General features: G+C 37.4%; 1 protein-coding gene across 3 annotated transcripts in view; it reads left to right on the top strand.

The window, feature by feature from the left end:
- LOC106082767 (serine/threonine-protein kinase grp) overlaps nucleotides 1–21,801 on the top strand; it is a 146,003-nt gene that overhangs the window by 105,007 nt on the left and 19,195 nt on the right. For all 3 annotated transcript variants that reach the window (XM_059364239.1, XM_013245496.2, XM_013245497.2), the window contains one exon: nucleotides 21,448–21,625. In XM_059364239.1, coding sequence (XP_059220222.1) covers nucleotides 21,448–21,625 — 178 coding nt within the window. The remainder of the gene's footprint in view (nucleotides 1–21,447; nucleotides 21,626–21,801) is intronic.

Raw genomic sequence — 21,801 nt, 5'->3', positions numbered from 1 at the left:
GGACAAAGGGAAGGAAACTTTTTGTTTTTTTTTTGCTAGATACTTATAAGCACTGTGGGCAAAACCCTGAATCATTGAAGAGGTGTATCAAAGTACTCCCTCCCCTGAAATTGATTTGTCAAAGTTGAGAGTTATGATATTTCACAACAATAACACTGAAAAGTGGCACTTTTTGCTCTCCAGTTAAAGGTACATTAGTACTAGTCATGTCACTCATAACCCTCCACCATCACCGCTTACCACTTGTAGGGTTGAGAACATTCCTAATGTTTTCGCCACTAAATTTCTTTTTTTTACAGAAAATAGTAATAATGTCTTTAAGGTATACAAAATTTTTCTCCTCCTTTTGTAAATTTACAACATTATTTAAAACTTAAAATAAGTAAAAATTATATACAAATTTTAATAAAAGTATTATAAATATTATTAAAAATATATTATATATTATTATTGGGTTGCCCAAAAAGTAATTGCGGATTTTTCATATAGTCGGCGTTGACAAATTTTTTCACAGCTTGTGAATCTGTAATTGCATTCTTTCTTCTGTCAGTTATCAGCTGTTACTTTTAGCTTGCTTTAGAAAAAAAGTGTAAAAAAAGTATATTTGATTAAAATTCATTCCAAGTTTTATTAAAAATGCATTTACTTTCTTTTAAAAAATCCGCAATTACTTTTTGGGCAACCCATCAACATCAGTGGTAAGTTCGGCCGGGCCGAATTTTATATACCCTCCACCATGAATCGCATTTGTTGAGTTCTTTGCGCGGTATCTCTTCAAGTAAACAAAGAATAATGGATAAGAATTGCTATGCTATTGGAGATATGTCAATATAAGTATTCAGACTATAGCATAAGCATAATCGGAAGATCGGTTTATATGGGAGCAGTACCAGGCTATAGATCGATTAAGACTATATAAGACACGTGTTGAAGGTCAGTGGAGAAGCCGTTGTACAAAATTTCAGCAAAATCAAATAGGAATTGCGCCCTCTAGAGGCTTAATAAGTTAAGATCCCAGATCGGTTTGTATAGCAGCTTTATCAGGTTATGTACCGATTTCAACCATACTTAGCACAATAGTTGGAAGTTATAACACAACAGTTCATGAACAATTTCAGCGAAATCGGACGAGAATTGCGCCCTCTAGAGGCTTAGGAAGTCAAGATCCCAGATGGGTTTATATGACAGCTATATCAGGTTATGAACCGATTAAACCATATTTAGCGCAGTTGTTGGAAGTCATAAGAAAATACTTCATGCACAATTTCAGCCAAATCGGACGAGAATTGCGCCCTCTAGTGGCTCAAGATGTCAAGATCCAAGATCAGATTATATGGCAGCTATATCAGGTTATTAACCGATTAAAACGATGTTTAGCGCAGTTGTTGGAAGTCATAACAAAATACTTCATGCAAAATTTCAGCTATATTGGATAGGAATTGCGCCCTCTAGTGGCTCTAGAAATCAAGGTCCAGGATCGCTTTATATGGCAGCTATATCAGGTTATGAACCGATTAAAAACATGTTTAGCACAGTTGTTGGAAGTCATAACAAAATACTTCGTGCAAAATTACAGCTATATTGGATAGGAATTGCGCCCTTTAGTGGCTCAAGAAGTCAAGATCCAGGATCGCTTTATATGGTAGCTGTATCAGTTTATGTACCGATTTCAACCATAATTATCACAGTAGTTGGAAGTTATAACACAACACTTCATGCATAATTTCAGTGAAATCGGACGAGAATTGCGCCCTCTAGTGGCTCAAGATGTCAAGATCCAAGATCGGTTTATATGGCAGCTATATCAGGTTATGGGCTGATTTGAACCATACTAAACACAGTTATTGGTCATAACAGAATACCTCATACAAAACTTCAGCCAAATCGGATGAGAATTGCGCCCTCTAGTGGTTCAAAAAGTCAAGATCCAATATCGGTATATATGGCAGATATTTCAGGTTATGAACCGATTTAAACTATACTTAGCATATTTGTTGAAGTTATAACAAAACACTTCATGCAAAGTTTCAGCCAAATCGGATGAGAATTGCGCGCTCTTGTCCAAGTCTGGACCCAAGATCAGTTTATATGGCAGCTATATCAGGTTATGGACCGATTTCGGCCTTACTTAGCATATTTGTTGGAAGTCATAACAGAACACCAGATCTTATGGGAATTGCGCCATCTAGTGGCTCAAGAAGGCAAGACCCAAGATCGGTATATATGGCAGCTATATAAGGTTATGTACCGATTTGAACTATATTTAGCATATTTGTTGAAACAAACACTTCATGCAAAATTTCATCCAAATCGGACGAGATTTGCGCCCTCTAGTGGCTCAAGAAGGCAAGATCCAGGATCGGTTTATCTGGAAGCTATATCAGGTTATGGACCGATTTGAACCATACTAAACACAGTTATTGGTCATAACAGAATACCTCATGCAAAATTTCAGCCAAATCGGATGAGAATTGCGCCCTCTTGTGGATCAAGAAATGAGGACCCAAGATCGGTTTATATGGCAGCTATATCAGGTTATGGACCGATTTGAACTATATTCAGCATATTTGTTGAAACAAACACTTCATGCAAAATTTAAGCCAAATCGAATGAGGATTGCGCCCTCTAGTGGCTCAAGAAGTAAAGTCCCAAGATCGGTTTATATGGCAGCCATATGAAAACATGGACCGTTTGGACCGATTTACAATCCCAACCGACCTACACTAATAAGATATAGCTTTACTCCTTCGAAAGTTAGCATGCTTTCGACAGACGGACGGACGGACGTGGCTAGATCGACTTAAAACGTCATGACGATCAAGAATATTTATACTTAATTGGGTCTTAGACGCATATTAAGAGGATGACGAAATTGGTATATTGTATCTCCATCCTATGATGGAGGGTAAAAAGAAATCAGGTATTAGTATTCCTTGTAGCACCTTGAGCAGTTTCCACATTATATATTAAACCCATAGGTTTAAAATAATAACCCTATACTGCTAAATTATGCTAATACTCTCTTTGTTATCTTAAGTGTTTTGTTGTGATGTTTTTGAAGAAAAATTCGAACATTGCACATTTCTCAGTAAGACCCCAGCAAAAGTAACAAGTCAGAAGAAATTTGAATGCTAGTAAAAAAAGAAGCACCAACCACACAATTGCTGAAGATTCTATTGTGTGCTAAATTTCCATAAATCCACTTTTAAAGGTAGAAAACTGAAGTTGTCATAAAGGCATGAGGTTTTACATACATACCTATTATACTTATAAACTAGTGTATAATGAAAAAGATGTATACTGCATACAGCATATTGAAATTTTATCTTTGGCAAAAATTTCATTAAATTGTTATCAGTAGTGAGAATTTTGTCTTAGGTTACGTTTAAGTGACAGTCTGCTAGCAGACTGACTTAGAAGTTTTCGTCCATTGTGATACCACAGGAACAGAAGAATGAAGAAGCCTTCTAGTTCCTAACGCTAATCCATTCATATCACTTTAAAAAGCCCAATAACTTGTGAATGTTCACATCCGCTAAAGCAGGCAGGTTCTTAAAGAAATGAGAACCTAAAGCTGAACTCCTTCTAACTGCTAGTGCGGGATACACACACAGAAGGTGATCTATAGTCTCTTCTTCTTCGATGTCTTCGCAGCTTCTGCAAAAGTCGTTGCTGACAACCTTCAGTTTGTCAGCATGTTTTCCGATTAGAGAGTGACCTATCATGACGAACACAATGACTGAGGCGTCTGTTTTAGCCAATGTCAGCAAAGCAGTAGAGCCCTTCAAGTCTAGATAAAGTCACATAGTGTTGGAATGCTCACATCCCCCTCTTTGTGACGACCATCTATCATTCGTTGTCCTTCGGGCCTGGTACTGAAAACTTAGCTTACAAGTCGCTAGAGGCATACCCACAGATTCAATTATCCCTGGAATGTGTAAGGTAGTTCCTAGTCTCGAAAGCTCATCCGTTTTACAAATCCCTGGGATATCTCTGTGGCCCGGCACCCAGAACAGGTGAATTTTGAACTGTTCAGCCATCTCTTTGAGAGATCTGCGATAGTCGAGGTCTGTTTTGGTGTTCAGAAATACGTTCTCCAGCGATTTAAGGCAGCCGGCCTGGCTGTCTGAGAAGATATTTATGCCAATCGTCGTAATGACAATATATCTTAGCCATTCCACCACTTGCTTAATTGCAAGGATATCACCAGTTCTAGATCTTCAGAGTACACCCCAAAGCCCATCTGGTCGTTTAGTTTGGAACCATTCGTATATAACTTCTGTTACCAGGGATATCGTAGTTCCAATCGGTTATATCAGTAAAAGTGATACAGTACTCAGGTAGGGTGTGTCCAGACTGCCTGTAACATCGGATATTGTATCAAGGATAACACAGTATTCGTAGCCGCCGCATGACCAATGAGAAAGCTCCCTTAACCTTACGGCAGTGGTCGCTCCAATTTGGGTAGCCACAATGACGAGAGGCATAATATGTAGCATTTAATTCTGGGCATCAGATGGTGTCGTCCTCAGTGCGGCTGTCCATGCCATCCTTTGGTTAAGTATTGAGTAGTAGGTGGACTTTTGAAGCGCCGTCCACCAGACCACAACACCATATAGCATTATAGGTCTGACAACTGCAGTATATAACCTATGTATGATACGCGGCCTAAACCCCCAGATGGTGTCGTCCTCAGTGCGGCTGTCCAAGCCATCCTTTGGTTAAGTATTGAGTAGTAGGTGGACTTTTAAAGCGCCGTCCACCAGACCACAACCCCATATAGCATTATAGGTCTGACAACTGCAGTATATACCCAATACATGACACACGGTCTAAACCCCCAACTTTTGCCAATGGCTATCTTGCAGGCGTACAGGGCAAGAGTGGCCTTTCTTGCTCTTTCCAAAATGTTTGATTTGAAGTTCAATATCCTGTCTAGCAAAACACCCATGTATTTTGCACTTTTAGTAAATGGAACATTCCCACCACCCAAGGAGACAGGTTCCACTGTAGGTAACTTGTATCTCCTGCTAAAAAGAATTACTTCTGTCTTGCACGCCTTGATACCTAGACCACTTTCGGTAGCCCACTATGATGTCGCACGTAGAGCTTCCTGAAGTATATCTCTTAGTGTGCTGGGAAACTTTCCCCTAACCGCAATTGCCACGTCATCAGCATACGCGACCACTTTTATGCCTTTTTCTTCCAGAGACAATAATATATTGTTAATGGTTATATTCCAAAGTAGAGGAGACAGTATAACCCCTTGAGGTGTTCCTTTGCTGAACTATCTTTCTAGATCCACAGATCCCAAGCCTGCCGTAATGCATCTTTTACTAAGTAAGATATTAATAAACTTTCTTTCAGTAAAGTTGATGCCTAGAAACTCCAACTCCTTCATGATTGACGTCGGTTTTACATTATTGAAAGCGCCTTCAATGTCAATATATGCTACCATTGTATATTCCTTGACAGTGAAAGAACCCTCTATGTAGCCAACTAGGTCGTGAAGGGCTGTTTCAGTGGATTTGCCTTTACTATGTGTATGCTGCTGCCGCGACAGGCGATCTCCAGTGATCTTTGCCCTTAGATATAATTCTATTAACCTCTCAAGAGTCTTCAGCAAAAAAAAAAAAATGACAGACTAATAGGGCGAAAATCTTTCGCCTTCGTGTGATAGGGTTTTTCTGCTTTCGGAATGAAAATGACCTTCGTGTCCCTCCATCCCACAGGTATATATGACATTCTAATACAAGCAGAGTATATCTCCCTAAGCCAGGGAACCAGTCTATCAGACACAGCTCGTAATTCAACTGGTTATACATCATCAGGGCCTGGCGAGTTAAAGGAGTCGAAACTTCTCTGACACAATTTCCCTAATAGCCAGTGACAACATCTTCTTGCGCCACGTTGTCCGTTGGAGAATTTCCCGGGAAATGTGTATCAACGAGTAGTTCTAGTGTTTCCTCACTATTCATTGTCCATTTATTCTCTGACTTCTGAATATACCCCACCGTAATAAGTCTCGAGAATAGTATATTCCTTAGCCTAGAGGCCTCAGATGTATCCTCCACGGAGCTGTTAAATTCCACCCAGGCTTTGTTCTGAGCCTTTCTCAGCTCGCTCTTATATTTTCTTAGGTCAGCCTTATAGAGATCCCAATCGTGTGGTGCTCTTGTGGCTTACGCCCTGTTGAAGAGTTTTCTACAGTCCTTCCTTAGACCAACCAGCTCTGGGGTTCACCATGACGGTCGCTGTTTGTCCTTTGGCTCGGCACTAGGACATGCTGACACAAGCGAGTCATCCAGGGCCTTCGTGATCGGCTTGACTACAATGTCTATGACCTGCGCAGTTTTCACTTCATTTTCCGGTCTAGAAGGCATAAACGTGCAGAATTTGTGCTGATATTTATCCCAATCCGCCTTTCTTCCGTTTAGCCGTCGGCCCACTTCTGCAGTATTTTCTCCAAGACAGAAACTAATATAACTATGATCAGAGAAACTGTGGTAATCCAACACTTCCCAGTCGCATATTCTTCCACTTATATCTTCCGGTACAAAGGTAATATCTATTGGGTTGCCCAAAAAGTAATTGCAGATTTTTCATATAGTCGGCGTTGACAAATTTTTTCACATCTTGTGACTCTGTAATTGCATTTTTTCTTCTGTCTGTTATCAGTTGTTACTTTAAGCTTGCTTTAGAAAAAAAGTGTAAAAAAAGTATATTTGATTAAAGTTCATTCTAAGTTTTATTAAAAATACATTTACTTTCTTTTAAAAAATCCGCAATTACTTTTTGGACAACCCAATAGTACCTCCTGGTAATAAAGGTCGGTTTATCCTCTTTATTAGAAATCGCCAGATTGCAACTTAGTATATATTCAATAAGCAGCTCACCCGTTTTGTTGACATCCGAACTTCCCCATATCCGATGACGTGCATTGGCATCACTTCCTACAATGGGGCTTTTCTTCCCTACCGAAGCGGCTTCAACCAGCGATTTAAGGTTTGAAGGCGGCATCGTTTTTGTCTTTAGAGATTATTTTTGTTTTTAGGGAATAATAGCAATACAAAAAAAGTAATTTTAACCGTGAATAAATGTTTCTCGGAGTTCATATTTGTGATTTTATTAAAATTTTTGGCTATCTTTGAATTCCAGAACGTTTAATCATTAAATATGTTGCGTTCTTCCTCTTCTAGCAATTGGCATTCACATTGAATGATAAACCATATGGTTCCTATTTTACACACTTACCAACAATGTCATTAATAATCGGCGATAATAGACGGGAATAAGATAAGCCGCGTAGTAAGCATAATTCTCCATACAAAATAAGCTAGAAACACCTCTTAACGTGTTAATAAATCAACCCTATTATTTTTAGTTAATTATTTTTGCTATTAGACATATACAGCGGTCAAAAAAAGTATTCATCATTCAATGTTTTTTTTTTAATAAGTCTACAAAAGACAATTGGAATAAAAACATATTAAACTAATGATGCAGTAGTGCTTGTGTGATATATATGTACACAATTTCATTGTTTTTAAAGAAAAAAATAGTATTTATTGGAACAAAAAGGGCCATTTTACAGCTGAACACAAAAAATTAAACAAAAAAAGTATTCATCATTGCAAAAAAACAAAAAAATAAATAACATAATTTAAAAAAATTAATACTTTGTTATTCGACCACCGCGTCTTATAACTTCTTTTAAACGGTTTGACATCGATTGGACTAATTTAGCGGTTATATTTTGGTCTATATTAGTCCATTCCTCCATTATCACCTGTTGCATTTGACTCTTGCTCGAAAAATTGCGCGTTCTCAATTTGCGTTCGAGATGTTCCCAAAGATGTTCAATTGGGTTCAAGTCGGGACTTTGAGGAGGAGTTTTAATGACTTTGGGGCAGTTATACAGCATCCACATCTTGGTATTTAAAGCAGAATGTTTGGGGTCATTATCTTGATAATATTGAAAGTTATTACCAAGCCCAAGTTTTACAGCACTATCTTTTAAATTCCTCTTTAAAATGTCAATGTAATACTTATGATCCATTACTCCATTAATAATTTCAAGATTTCCCGCTCCTGAAGCCGCTATACACCCGCAAACCATTAAACCACCTCCACCATGTTTTACAGTAGCAACTGTGTTTCGTTCTTCAAGCTCTGTATTTGGTTTTCTGTACACTATGACCTTTCCATCGCACCCAAAAAGATTAAACTTGCTCTCGTCTGCAAAAATGACTGTTTTCCAAAATGATTCGGGCTGTTTTACATACATTTTTGCGAAGTTTAGCCTTTTCACTCGGTTTATTTTATTTATAAAGGGCTTCTTACGTGCAGTTCTTCCTCTGTAACTATGCCTTTTGAGTGTATTTCGAATTGTTTGTGTAGTAACTTCCTTCCCTAAATATTCCATAGTGTTTTTACGAAGAATGGTCGCATTTGTCTTCGGAGTTTTCTGAACTTGCCGCACTAGCCAACGCACATCTCCAACTGAAAGTGCTTTTGGTCGACCAGATCTTGGTTTATTGTCAACAGTTTTCGTTTCTGTCCACTTTCTGATGATGGATTGTATAGTAGATCGTGGTCTATTTAATATTTCACTGATAGTTTTTTGAGTTAAACCATTCCTGTGGTGTTTTATTATCAAAACTTTTACCTCATCAGAAACCTCGTTTTGCTTACGACCCATTTTGACAAAAACCATATTTTCAATGAAATTAAATATTTGCTGTCAAGGGCAAAGCCTCCTTTACTAAATAAAACAGAAAAGGGGGATTCCCAAATAATATTTGAATTTGACTTTGATGATAGCACATCAATGATGAATACTTTTTTTGTTCTGTTTTTGGTGTTATTATATAAAATTGCATTTTTTGCGCTAATTAAATTTATTTTTTGAATTTATTTTAAAACATATTACGAAAAATAAACTATTGCATAAAACTGCATTATTTGTTTACTTTAAATTTTCTTCAATTACCCAAAATAAGTGAATTTATTATCAATTTTGCTAATGATGAATACTTTTTTTGACCGCTGTATAGACATCTTCCATATATTTTTAATATTTTGTTTTATATATTTCATAAAAATTTTAATTTTCTTCAAATGCAATTCCTTTGAAAGGATATCGATGGAAATATCTTATGATTCTCACAACTCATTTTGAATCTTAAGAAATCTCTAGTATCCTTAGGTAGTTCCGAGAGAAAGGCATAAAATCAACCCTCCCACTTCTATACCTTTCCCTATGGTAATATTTATAAAAATAACAGATTTGTTGTAGTTTTTTGCATAGTCATAGTCTAACCTGGCCTGATACTGGCCCTAAAGGCCATATGCTATGACAATGCTTAATGTTAAAGTGGAAAACTACCTGTGAAAAGTGTTTGTTGCACATGCTATGTACGAGGAATTTCCCAAAATATACAGACTGGATTGTTTTGTTGGTTAAATCATAAGGCATGTTATGAGAGTATGTGTTTTTGTAAAACGAAGTACATACAAAAATGAAAGTCTGTAAGCAAGCAAAATTAGATTGTAAGCCAACAAGGCCCATAGTCTATATTTGACCAATCTTCAAGAAATGTTCGAACGTTCATATTAAATGTATATTTTTTATTTATTTATTATACCCACCACCATAGAATAGGGGGTATATTCATTTAGTCATTTCGTTTGCAACACATCGAAATATCAATTTCTGACCATACAAATTATATATATTTCGGATCGTCGTAAAATTCTAAGACGATTTAACGTTGTCCGTGTGTCTGTCCGTGTATGCGTCTGTTGTAATCACTCTACAGCCTTCAAAAATTGAGCTGAATTTTGGCACATATACGTATTTTTGATGCATGCTGGTTAAGTTCTTGAACGGACCAAATCATACCATATTTGGTTATAGCTGCCATATACATCGATCTGCCGTTAAAGGGTCTGAAGCCCCAAAAACTTTATTTATTGGTCGACTTTGCTGCAGTTTGAAACAGTGAGTAGTTTTAGGCCTCCCAACAACCGGCACAAATATGGTTTAAACTTGATTCAGATCGCAGAACATGTGCGCCTTTGACCCTGAACGCCTGTGTTCGAATCCTAGCGAGACCATCAGAAAAATTTTCAGCGGTGGTTTTCCCCTCCTAATGCTGACAACATTTGTGTACTATGTCATGTACAACTTCTCTCCAAAGAGGTGTCGTACTGCGGCACGCCGTTCGGACTCGGCTATAAAAAGGAGGCCCCTTATCATTGAGCTTAAACTTGAAACGGACTGCACTCATTGATATGTGAGAAGTTTGGCCCTGTTCCTTAGTGGAATGTTCATGGGCAAAATTTGCGTTTGCAATCTTTGTGCTTAACATAATTCTCATGGTCATTAAACTAGACTCCAATATGGAGAAAAAAACAAAGTTTTTTTATTTGTTATTTTTTTTTTTCATTTATTTTTTTTTGTATTATTTTTTTTATTTATTTTATTCTTTTTTTTACAATCGAATATTGTCTGGGTTTTCAGTTTTAATATATTTTATTATTATTTTTTTTTTTGCATTTTATTATTTTTTATTTTATTATTTTTTTTTTTATTTTATTATTTTTTTTTATTTTATTATTTTTTTTATTTTATTATTTTTTTTATATTATATTATTTTTTTTATTTTATTATTTTTTTTTATTTTATTATTTTTTTTTTATTTTATTATATATATATTTTTTTTATTATATTTATTTTATTATATTTTTTTTATTTTATTATATTTATTTTATTATTTTTTTCATTTTATTATTTATTTTATTTTATTATTTTTTTTATTTTATTATTTATTTTATTATTTATTTTATTTTATTATTTTTTTTATTTTATTATTTTTTTTTTTATTTTATTATTTTTTTTTATTTTATAATTTTTTTTATTTTATTATTTTTTTTTATTTTATTATTTTTTTTATTTTATTATTTTTTTTTTATTTTAATATTTTTTTTTTATTTTAATATTTTTTTTTTATTTTATTATTTTTTTTTATTTTATTATTTTTTATTTTATTGTTTTTTATTTTATTATTTTTTTATTTTATTGTTTTTTATTTTATTATTTTTTTTATTTTATTGTTTTTTATTTTATTATTTTTTTACATTTTATTATTTTTTTATTTTATTTTATAATTTTTTTTATTTTATTATTTTTTATTTTATTGTTTTATATTTTATTATTTTTTTATTTCATTAGTTTTTTATTTTTTTTTAATTTTTTTTATTTTATTAGTTTTTTATTTTATTTTTGTTATTATTTTTTTTTTTTTATTTTATTATTTATTTTTTTTATTTTTTTTTTTATTTTATTATTTTTTTTTTATATTTTATTTTTTTTTTATACCCTCCAGCATGGGATAGGGGTATAATAATGTCGGCATTCCGTTTGTAACACATGGAAATATTGATCTGAGAGCCATCAAAGTACATACATTCTTGATAGTCTTGAGATTCCAAGTCGATTTAGCCTTGTCCGTTTGTCTGTCGAAAGCACGTTAACTTTTGAAGCAGTAAAGCAACATTTTCCTATTAGTGTAGGTTTGAGTGTCCTAAATAACAAAAAGTATTTTTTTTTTTTTGAAATGCATACCCTCAATTTTTTCCTTTTGATCCCAATAAGCAAAATGCAAAATTTTTCAGCGATCGGTGAACGAAATCCCGTAACGCCACGACCTCCAAAGTTGAATGTAGTGCTTTCTAAAAAATTAGTTGAGTGTTTTAGGTTCTAGCATTAAATTGGTAAACTAAGTATGAACTTATATGGAATTTATTACAAAACCACAAACTACCCTGCACCACTACTGTGACTGTGATAGAATGTGTAGTTGGACTCAGAAATCCCTGCTGATTTGGCTTATTACGGCTGTACGCATATCCTTTTTGTACTGATAGTCCTTCCGTCGTTTTTTTGTAATTAAAGTGGAGATCAAATTTGTTATTCGATCATCACAAAAATTGCCACATATCACTTTTTTAGCCCACAGACAATTTTGATAAAAACCGGTTCAGTTTTACGGTCCGATTTACACTTATAAGAACATAATTACTCAAATTTTCGAAGGATTTGCATTATATTTAGTATGGAATGTTGTATTACTCATTTGAAAGCCTCTGGCAAATTTAATCAAAATCGGATCAGATTTCCCTTATAACATTCGACGGTAATGTGTATAGCTGTCATAAAAACCAATCGCTTGAACATAATTCTTTAGTTCATAAAATCTTTACTTTCTATCTGATGTTGCTGAAATGCAGTAGTCCATAATATTCTCCATCGCTAGGAGTTCAACTACCTGCTTTCTAAATATTTGAACGCATTTTTGTTATCCCTCCTTGAAGTATGTCTGACCAACTAGTAAATTGATGTATTTATTCAACAGAATGCACCAAGTGCACAACCGGCTTAATGTAGATTCAAGGAAAACCATGCCATTAAGTCATCTATCTCATAAAAGAGATTTAGTTGCACTTCTCCAGAGCTGTTTTTAGATGCACAATGCTTCTTACAGCTGTTGAATGTGTTATGCGTATGTACATATGTATGTGTGTTCAATACATTCGTTAATATTAACCTTCAAACGCATATCCTCTCGCGTTGGTTTCATAATACAATTAAGATTTGTTGTTTTGTTTCTTGGCATACACCTCTAGGATATGTTTATGTGCGTCACCATTATCGTCATCGTTTATCTACCTCTTCGTTCCTTCGCCCTTTTGATGATGGCCAAGTAACTACCTGTGCCATTTATCCTCTTTTATCCTGCCCACGTCATCTATTCTTAGTCACCCGGCTTGGTGAATTCAGTTAATTTGGTTGGAATGCATATTTGCAACAGTTTCAGTTCAGTTTCTACTCTCTGCGTAAACGGGTTTCAGCCGAACAACGCGGCTACGCGTGTGACCAACAATAAAAATGGACGCTATGGTTAGGACAAAATATGAAAATTGCCGCCGATTTTGTGGAAAAAAACATATATTTTTGTGTTTACATCATGAAGGAAGTGTAATAATGGCATTGAGGGTATGTTGTATCCAAAAAAAAGACCAAGTTTGCGCCAACCTAAGATTTTAAAGGATATGTGTATGGTGATATCCTTTTTTTATAATTCTCTTACACAAGTGTTACCGAGATGAGAATTTTATATTCCGGTTTATATTGTTTTTATATTAAAAATGCAAATGTTCATAAATCCTCATCAAACGTGTGTTCCAACAAACACGCATCTACATACACACACACACATTGGAGTCTATTGTCCTTTCTTTATAAACACTTACACACGGTAGTGAGTGAATGGTAGCTATGCATGTGTGGGTACGCTGCATTTGACAGCCATCCTTTGCGGAGCTAATAAATCATTTGAAAATGGTTTGTGTTTTTTGTATGTATGTATGTATATACTTATATACTTTTTTAATGTTTATTAATGTTTCTTCTGTTAATGATTGGGTGAAATGAAATATTTGTACATACTTTATTCAGTGAAGATGTTAAAAAACAGCGGAGGAAAAAGTAGAGAAAATCCTGTGTAAGAGGATTATTTGTTACAACGTTTTATTGGCGAAACATGATTGAATCGCTGAAATATACAGTAAAAAAGGAAAACTGAACCCATTGATATAAGAGAAAGAAGTTTTACTTTGTTCAATAAATACTAACGAATGAAGCACATTTAATACTCCAGAACTGAAATTGTCTGATTTTTTTTTCCTATGTATGAAAGAATTCAATCAATTTAAAACTCATAATTTATATATATCTGATAAACGCATTGGTCAGTCATTGGTACATTAATACTTTATTTACTTTAATTGGTAATATGTCTCCTACACTTGATCTATCTATCGGGCTTTTGGTTTTCCCGTTTTGCTGAGGAACTCGTATCCGCAAGTGTCATCTTGCAGAGTCTTATTAATTTTGCAGGGATACCAAACTCAGACATGGCTTGAAATACCTTTGAACGTACTTACTTACTTTAATTGGCTACGACAGCCGAACGTAGAACAGCGTTCCAAGCGCCTCGATCTTCTGCGCTCATTCTAAAATCTCTGACACCAAGTTTCGAGGTGTCTCCCACAACTTGATCTTTCCATTGGTCTTCCCGGTTTGCGTGTACTGTTTGCAAACTTGTCCATATATTTTACGAAGAATCTTTCTCTCAAATACTCCAAGCACTGCCTCATCTGCTTTCACAAGTACCTATGCTTCAGAACCATATAACAGCACGGGTAGTATCAGTGTCTTGTATAGTGTAATCTTTGTCTGTCGAGAGGTGGCCTTGTTTCTAAACTGCTTACTTAGTCCAAAGTAGCATCTGTTTGCCAGTATTATTCTTCGCTTAATCTCAAAACTGGTGTCATTCGTTTCGGTTACGGCGGTGCCGAGGTAGATAAAGTTATTGACTGTCTCAAAATTGTGGTTCCCAACTTTCTCCATTTTCTTTATCTGCTCGGTTGTGCAAGGCTTTTTGGGAGCTGAAACCATTCATTTCGTCTAATCTCCATTTACAGCCAGACCCATTTTCACTGACTCTCTTTCGATTCTTTCAAAGGCTGCAGTTACTACTTCCGGTGACTGACCTATGACCGATCGATGTCGTCGACATAGGCGAGTAGCATGTGTTCTCTTGTGATTAGTGTGCCATATCTATTCACATTTGCTTCACGTATAATCTTCTCCAGCAGGATATTAAAGAGATCACACAATAGGCTGTCTCCTTGTCTGAAACCTCTCCGAACCATTTAATAGGTTCGGAGAGATTCTTTCCTATTCTTACTGAGGAACGCGTATCAGCAAGTGTCATCCTGCAGAGTCTTATTAATTTTCTAGGTATACCAAACTCAGACATGGCTTGAAATACCTTTGAACGTAAAGGTGTATCGAAAGCGCCTTTATAGTCAACAAAGGGATAGTAGGTGTTAATTTGTCCTCGGGTCTTTTCCAGGATTTGGACCAGTGTGAATATCTGGTCCAGGGTGGATTTACCAGGTCTAAAACGGCATTAATAGGGCCCAATTATCTCATTGACTTTAGGTTTTAATCTTTCACACAGTACGCTCGAGAGTATCTTGTGTGCAATGGGGAGGAGACTTATTCCTCTGTAGTTGGCACATTCCGTCTTGTCTACTTTCTTGTGTACGGGACATAGTACGCTGAGGTTCCAATCATCGGGTGTGCGTTCTTCTAGCCAGATTGTGCTGATAAGCTGATGTATACGACATATCACTGTGTCGCCTCCGGTCTTAAATAGTTCAGCGGGTAACCCGTCGGCTCCTGATGCCATGTTGTTTTTCAATCGGGTCACTGCTACCTGGACTTCATTCTGACTGGGAGATAAACATTCTATACCATCATCATTGATTGGTTCTGCGGTATCATTTTCGCCGCCGACGTCGGACACTATCATTTGAGTAAAATGTTCTTTCCATATCCTCAGCATGTTATTTGTGTCAGTTACCAGATTTCCTTCTTTGTCTCTGCAGGAGGATGTGCCTGCATCAAAGCCATCGGTTTGATGTTTAATTCTTTGGTAGAATTTCCGGACTTCATTCTGACTCCTGTACATCTCAATTCGCTCACACTCACGTCTTTCCATTTCCTTTTTCTCTCTGCGAAATAGATGTTTTCTCTCTGCGAAATAGATGTTGCTACTGATTGCAGGGTTGCTCTATATACCGCATTCTTGGATTCAGTAGCATCTCGACACTCTTGGTGGTACCATGGGTTTCTTGGGGGAGGCTTCCGGTACCCAAGTACGGATTTCGCGGCATTTTCCCCGGAGTGGGCAATGGTTTGCCACTACGCCATTATATTATCGGAACAAGGAGTGCTTTCGACAAGCTGTTGGGTCAGTCGAGTGGAGTATGCCGTGCCATCTGTTGTGTTTGCAGCTTTTCTTTGTCGAGCTTCCGTGCAGTGTCAGATCGTACTTTCCTCGCCATGTTCAAACGGGTGCGAACCTTTGCTGCAACAAGGTAATGATCCGAATCTATATTCGCTCCACGGATAGATACATCTAAGACGCTGGATGAATGCCTTCCATCTGTCATAACGTGATCAATTTGGTTCCTCGTGTTTTGAACGGGTGACATCCATGTGGCTTTGTAAATATTTTTATGTTGAAATCTGGTGCTACTAACTACCATTTTTGCCGCGGCGAAATCTATTAGCCTCAACCCATTACTGGACGTTATCTCGTGGGGGTTAAACTTTTCGACTATTGGACGAAAAATGTCTTTCTTCCCTATCTTCGCAGTAAAATCTTCCAAAACGATTTAAATATCATGGGCGGGGCAGCGGTCATATTCTCTCTCTAGGCGTTCGAGGAAAATATCCTTGATCTGCTCGTCCTTGTCTTCCGTCGAGACATGCGCACAAATAAGGCTGATGTTGAAGAATTTGGCTTTTATGCAGATTGTGGCTTACATCCACCGGAGTAAAGCTGGAGACAACCACAACCGACTAACCACAAATCCACAGCCAAATTCATGTCTCGTGTTGTAGTGACGCCATTCTCAGTCCATTGCACTTCCTGCAAGTTGGTAATATCTGCCTTGTACTTCTCTAATACATCCGCCAGCGAGTGCACTGCACCTTCTCTAAAGAGATTGCGGACATTCCAGGTGCAGATCCGCAAATCATGGCCCTTTTTTCGTTTGCGTGGGTCGTCAACGTTGGTCCTTTTTTACTAATAAATAGTAGACAATTTAAGTTTTTTAGCATTTGAACTTTGTTTTGTTTTAAAATAGAAAGAGGATGACACCAAGAGTTCTGGTGAGTAAGCATTCGTGAAGACCATCGTATGACTACTACTTGTCCGGAAGACAGACGTTAACTTTGCACCACTCGTACCACTTTGCTGAAAGCTTTATACTTGGTGTGTTAGGTTAGGTTAGGTTTAAGGATATTGACGCCAAGATATATGTCTTAGCATCCGCGTAGGATATCATGCGACCTATTGTGATTCCTTGTGAGCTCTTTCTCTTTTCTCAACAATAAGACCCACTTGGAAGACACTTTTCAATGCTCCACGGATCGATTGTACATCTAAGACGCTGTACATCATCTATCACAGCGTGATCAATTTGATTCCTCGTGTTTTGATCGTGTGACAGCCATGTGGCTTTATGAATATTTTTATTTTGAAATCTGGTGCTACTAACTACCATGTTTTTTGCCGCGGCGAAATCTATTAGCCTCAACCCATTACTGGACGTTATCTTGTGGGGGCTAAACTTTTCGACTGTTGGACGAAAAATGTCTTTCTTCCCTATCTTCGCAGTAAAATCTTCCAAAACGATTTAAATATCATGGGCGGGGCAGCGGTCATATTCTCTCTTTAGGTGCTCCAGGAAAATATCCTTGATCTGCTCGTCTTGTCTTCCGTCGGAGCATGGGCACAAATGAAGCAAATTAAGAATTTGGCTTTTATGCCGATTATGGCTAGCCTCACATCCACCGGAGTAAAGCTGGAGACAAGATGTTTCAGTCTCCGACTAACCACAAATCCACAGCCAAATTCATGTCTCGTGTTATAGTGACGCCTTTCTCGGTCCATTGCACTTCCTGCAAGGTGGTAATATCTGCCTTGTACTTCTCTAATACATCCGCCAGCGAGTACACTGCACCTTCTCTATAGAGATTGCGGACATTCCAGGTGCAGATCCGCAAATCATGGTCCTTTTTTCGTTTGCGTGGGTCGTCAACGTTGGTCCTTTTTTACTAATAAATAGTAGACAGTTTAAGTTTTTTAGCATTTGAACTTTGTTTTGTTTTAAAATAGAAAGAGGATGACACCAAGAGTTCTGATGAGTAAGCATTCGTGAAGACCATTGTATGACTACTACTTGTCCGGAAGACAGGCGTTAACTTTGCACCACTCGTACCACTTTGCTGAAAGCTTTATACTTGGTGTGTTAGGTTAGGTTAGGTTTAAAGATATTGACGCCAAGATATATGTCTTAGCATCCGCGTAGGATATCATGCGACCTATTGTGATTCCTTGTGAACACTTTCTCTTCTCTCAACAATAAGACCCGCTTGGAAGACACTTTTCAATGCACTTTCTCGTACCACTTTCCGCTTGGATGAACGCCCTGTATTTGAAAGAGAAAATATCCAAGTGTCCTGTTTCTACTTTGGGATACTGCACGGCATTGGCATATGAAATGAAAACTGTACTCTAGCATCTATACAGTGATTTTTGTCAAGCTCCTATAAATAAGTAATCTTGTTTAGGTTCATAGGACCAAACGCTGCGAGAAAGTGATGGGCATTGGTTATTAAAAGCCGCCATAATACGTCTTCTCATATCGAGCATCATAGCCACTCAGTATTTTCGGCAAGAGCCACTGCCGCCTGGCCTCCCACTGAGATTGTCCACTGGTTTATCACGAAGGCCAATCCCCCAACTTCGCATACAATGAGGAGGTGGGGGATTGACCTTCTTGATACACCTTTCCGTGCAGTATAGACCCATCTCGCCTGCGCCTAGTGGTAGTGACCTCTATATGGAGTGTATAGGGATTGCAGTCAAGTCCGGTACTGCCGAGATAGAGCTATGCAACGTTTACATGCCGCCGGTTGGTAGTTGTGACCCAGCTAATGACCAAGTTTACGGGTCCGACATTGATGGCCTACGGTCTGGCCTGGTTCTAGGGGACCTGAATCCGCATCAAGTTTCAGACATTCTTCCATAGGTAACGACCAGCAGGACATAGCTTTGGCAAAGCAGATTGAAGGCTCGCCTTCTGCACGATGATTTAGGATGTCCCCACTAGGATTACGTGGAGGTGCAACAGCTCGCCAGACAATTTCATTGCATTCCCTGATCCCCTGAGTTATGTATCCTGGCAAGCGGTCAATTCTTTGGGATCAGACCACTTCCCCAGAATGCTCATTATCGACCGAGCACCCTCTGAGCGCCACGTTTATCAGATCACGTTTATCAATCAGAAGGCGGATTGGGTCGGCTACAGAGAGTACACCAATCGCCGCTTCAGTGAGCTGACACCCCTCCAATGTGCTAGTTGTCAAGAGCGCTTTCCGAGACACCAATAACGCAACAGCCTCTAGCTTTATACCATCCGGTCGAATACCTCAAGTGCGGCTCAATTTTCCGTCGGCAGTGGTACTGTTGTTGTTTTTGTAGCCACAATTTGCATGTGGTGGTGACAATCCTCGTCCATAGGGTACCACATCGCACATACTGGGCATAGTTCGCACTGCGTATTGGGGAGCACCATCCAATTCTCCTTCCGCTTCTTACGTATTGGCATCCGATGGAGAATGAAACACAACACTGAGCATGCACCATCCCGTGACTTTGGGTTTAAATCAAAGCCACCATGGCCAAAGGACAAGGTATTTCGAGACTCCTATAGAACCAGATTCAAATACTTTAGTCTGATCTTCTCATCAAGTACATTATCAGTTAGAAGATCAAGTGATGGCTCCTTATATAGCGATAGGGGGAAGCATATATATTAAATGAGGACCCCGACTTAAGAAAAGAAATTTATTTGGGAGCTTATTTTATTGTGCGTCATCAGTGTCTCCGCAACCACCCATTAACACCTGACCCTGGATTCCTTCACCCGACTTTGATGACATTTCATTTATACCTTATGTAGAACATAAATATAGACGCAGTATTTCGCTTGAAATTTTGCACAGATTGGGGATGGCAAATGGACCATATCGGTTCAGATTGAGATATAGCTCCCATATAAACCGATCTCGAACCGATTTGATTTCTTGAGCCCCTAGAAGCCGCAAGTTTTGTTCGATCTGGCTGAAATTTTGCAAGCAGTGTTCTGTTATGACGGCCAACAACTGTGCCTAGTACGATCCGCATCGGTCTATAACCTGATATAGCTTCCGTATATACCGATCTTCCGATTTGATTTCTTGAGTCCTTACAAGCGGCAATTTTTGGCCAATTTGGCTGATGCATGCGGTGTTCTGTTACTACTTCCAATAACTGTGTCAAATCAGTCTATAACCTGATATAGCTCCCATGTAAACCCGTCTCTCGATCATCCTTGTTCGGTTCCTAGAAACTTTAATTTTTGCTGGTTTGACAGAAGTTTGCTATGTAGAATATAATCATGCCCTTCAGCTAAATTTATTTTGCATACATTTTTAACAGAATCCACGGCGCTGGGTTCCCAAGATTCGGCCCGACCGAACTTAGCACGCTTTTACTTGTTTTCAGCTTTTATGTTGAACATTTTAAGTTATATTTGGCACATTAATGCTTATAAATTAAAATTGGTATCAAATTCTTGTAGAATTACTTCATTGTTGTTGTGTTTAGTTGTAGTAATACCACAACCTACCTACCACCCCCTTCATTGGTTCATTGGATGCGGCTGCATGGTATTTATTGTTTCTATTTTTATGGCGGCAAATGTTCGTCGTCCTTGCCTGTTGTTCATGTACTTTATAATACCCCATTTAGATGTGACAGCACGCACCAGGAAAACTTTTTCTCTCTCATATTTCGAGTGGTCACCGCCGTTGCCAGCAGCACCATATTTTTATTGTTTTGCAAGTTTAGTTTCACTTGAATTGTTGTTGTGATGATCACAACAACACCCAATCATTATTATTATTATTTTACGAGTATTATTAGTATTATTGTCCTGTGTGTGTGTGTGTGTGTGAGTGAGTGTGTGTGTTATGTTTTGACACAACCATAAAATGTGTCCTTGCTAAAAATATTGGAAATAACTTTTTGTTTTGTAGTATTGTATTAGAAAGCATTGAATGAAAACCAGATGGGACCAATTGTAGATGGCACAGACACAAGTCGTTCGGATAATAGCATTGATATCTGATATGCCTTTAATTGAAAACATGAGATAATGGCTTCAGACAAGCCAATATTGATTAAGAATTATACTTTCTGGGCCGATTCAATCATTCAATCAAGTGAAAACAAAACTTCTTACTTAATAAAGTATGAATAGTATAGACTTTAAACATGGATATGTATAGGGACATTGGTTTAGGTAAGGTTTTCTGCGCATAAATCATATGGAGGCCACCGTAGCCCAGATGTTAACATGTCCGTCTATGACGCTGAACTCCTGGGATCGAATCCTGGCAAGAACATCAGAAAAAAATGTCAGCGGTGTTTATCCCCTTCTAATGCTGCCGACATTTGTACTTTGCCACGTAAACACTTCTCCCGAAAGGGGTGTCGCTCTGCTGCGTGCCGTTCAGACTTAGCTATAAAAAGGAGGCCACTTATCTTTGAGCTTAAACTTGAAAAATTTGCATTTGCAATAATTTCTTATTCGATTTCTTAACTCCATATGTCCATATATTTTTCTGCTCTATTTCTTTTCAAATTAGTACCTATCTTATCCTTTATATATAAATATTTTTTTTATTTTTTACAGAGCCCGACATTGGTATGCCACAACATGAGGCTCAGCGCTATTTTACCCAACTTCTATCCGGCATGCAATATTTACATCAGCGTGGCATAACACATCGTGATTTGAAACCAGAAAATCTACTCTTGGATGAGCATGATAATATAAAAATTTCCGATTTTGGAATGGCGACCATGTTTAGGTATTTAGGTACATTACATTTTATGAAAAAAAACTTTATAAAAAAAAACCAAAAAAAAATCTATAGTTAATATAAATCACCATATATCAATGCTTTAGTTTTACAAGGGCTGCTACATTAGTGTCTGTTCTACGAGGGCTGCTACATAAGACAACAATAATTGTTCCCCGGTGCAA

Source organism: Stomoxys calcitrans, chromosome 3 (genome assembly GCF_963082655.1).
Source record: "Stomoxys calcitrans chromosome 3, idStoCalc2.1, whole genome shotgun sequence".
NCBI lineage: Eukaryota > Metazoa > Arthropoda > Insecta > Diptera > Muscidae > Stomoxys > Stomoxys calcitrans.
The sequence above is the reverse complement of the archived record's forward strand: the minus strand, read 5'-3'. Positions and strand labels throughout refer to the sequence as shown.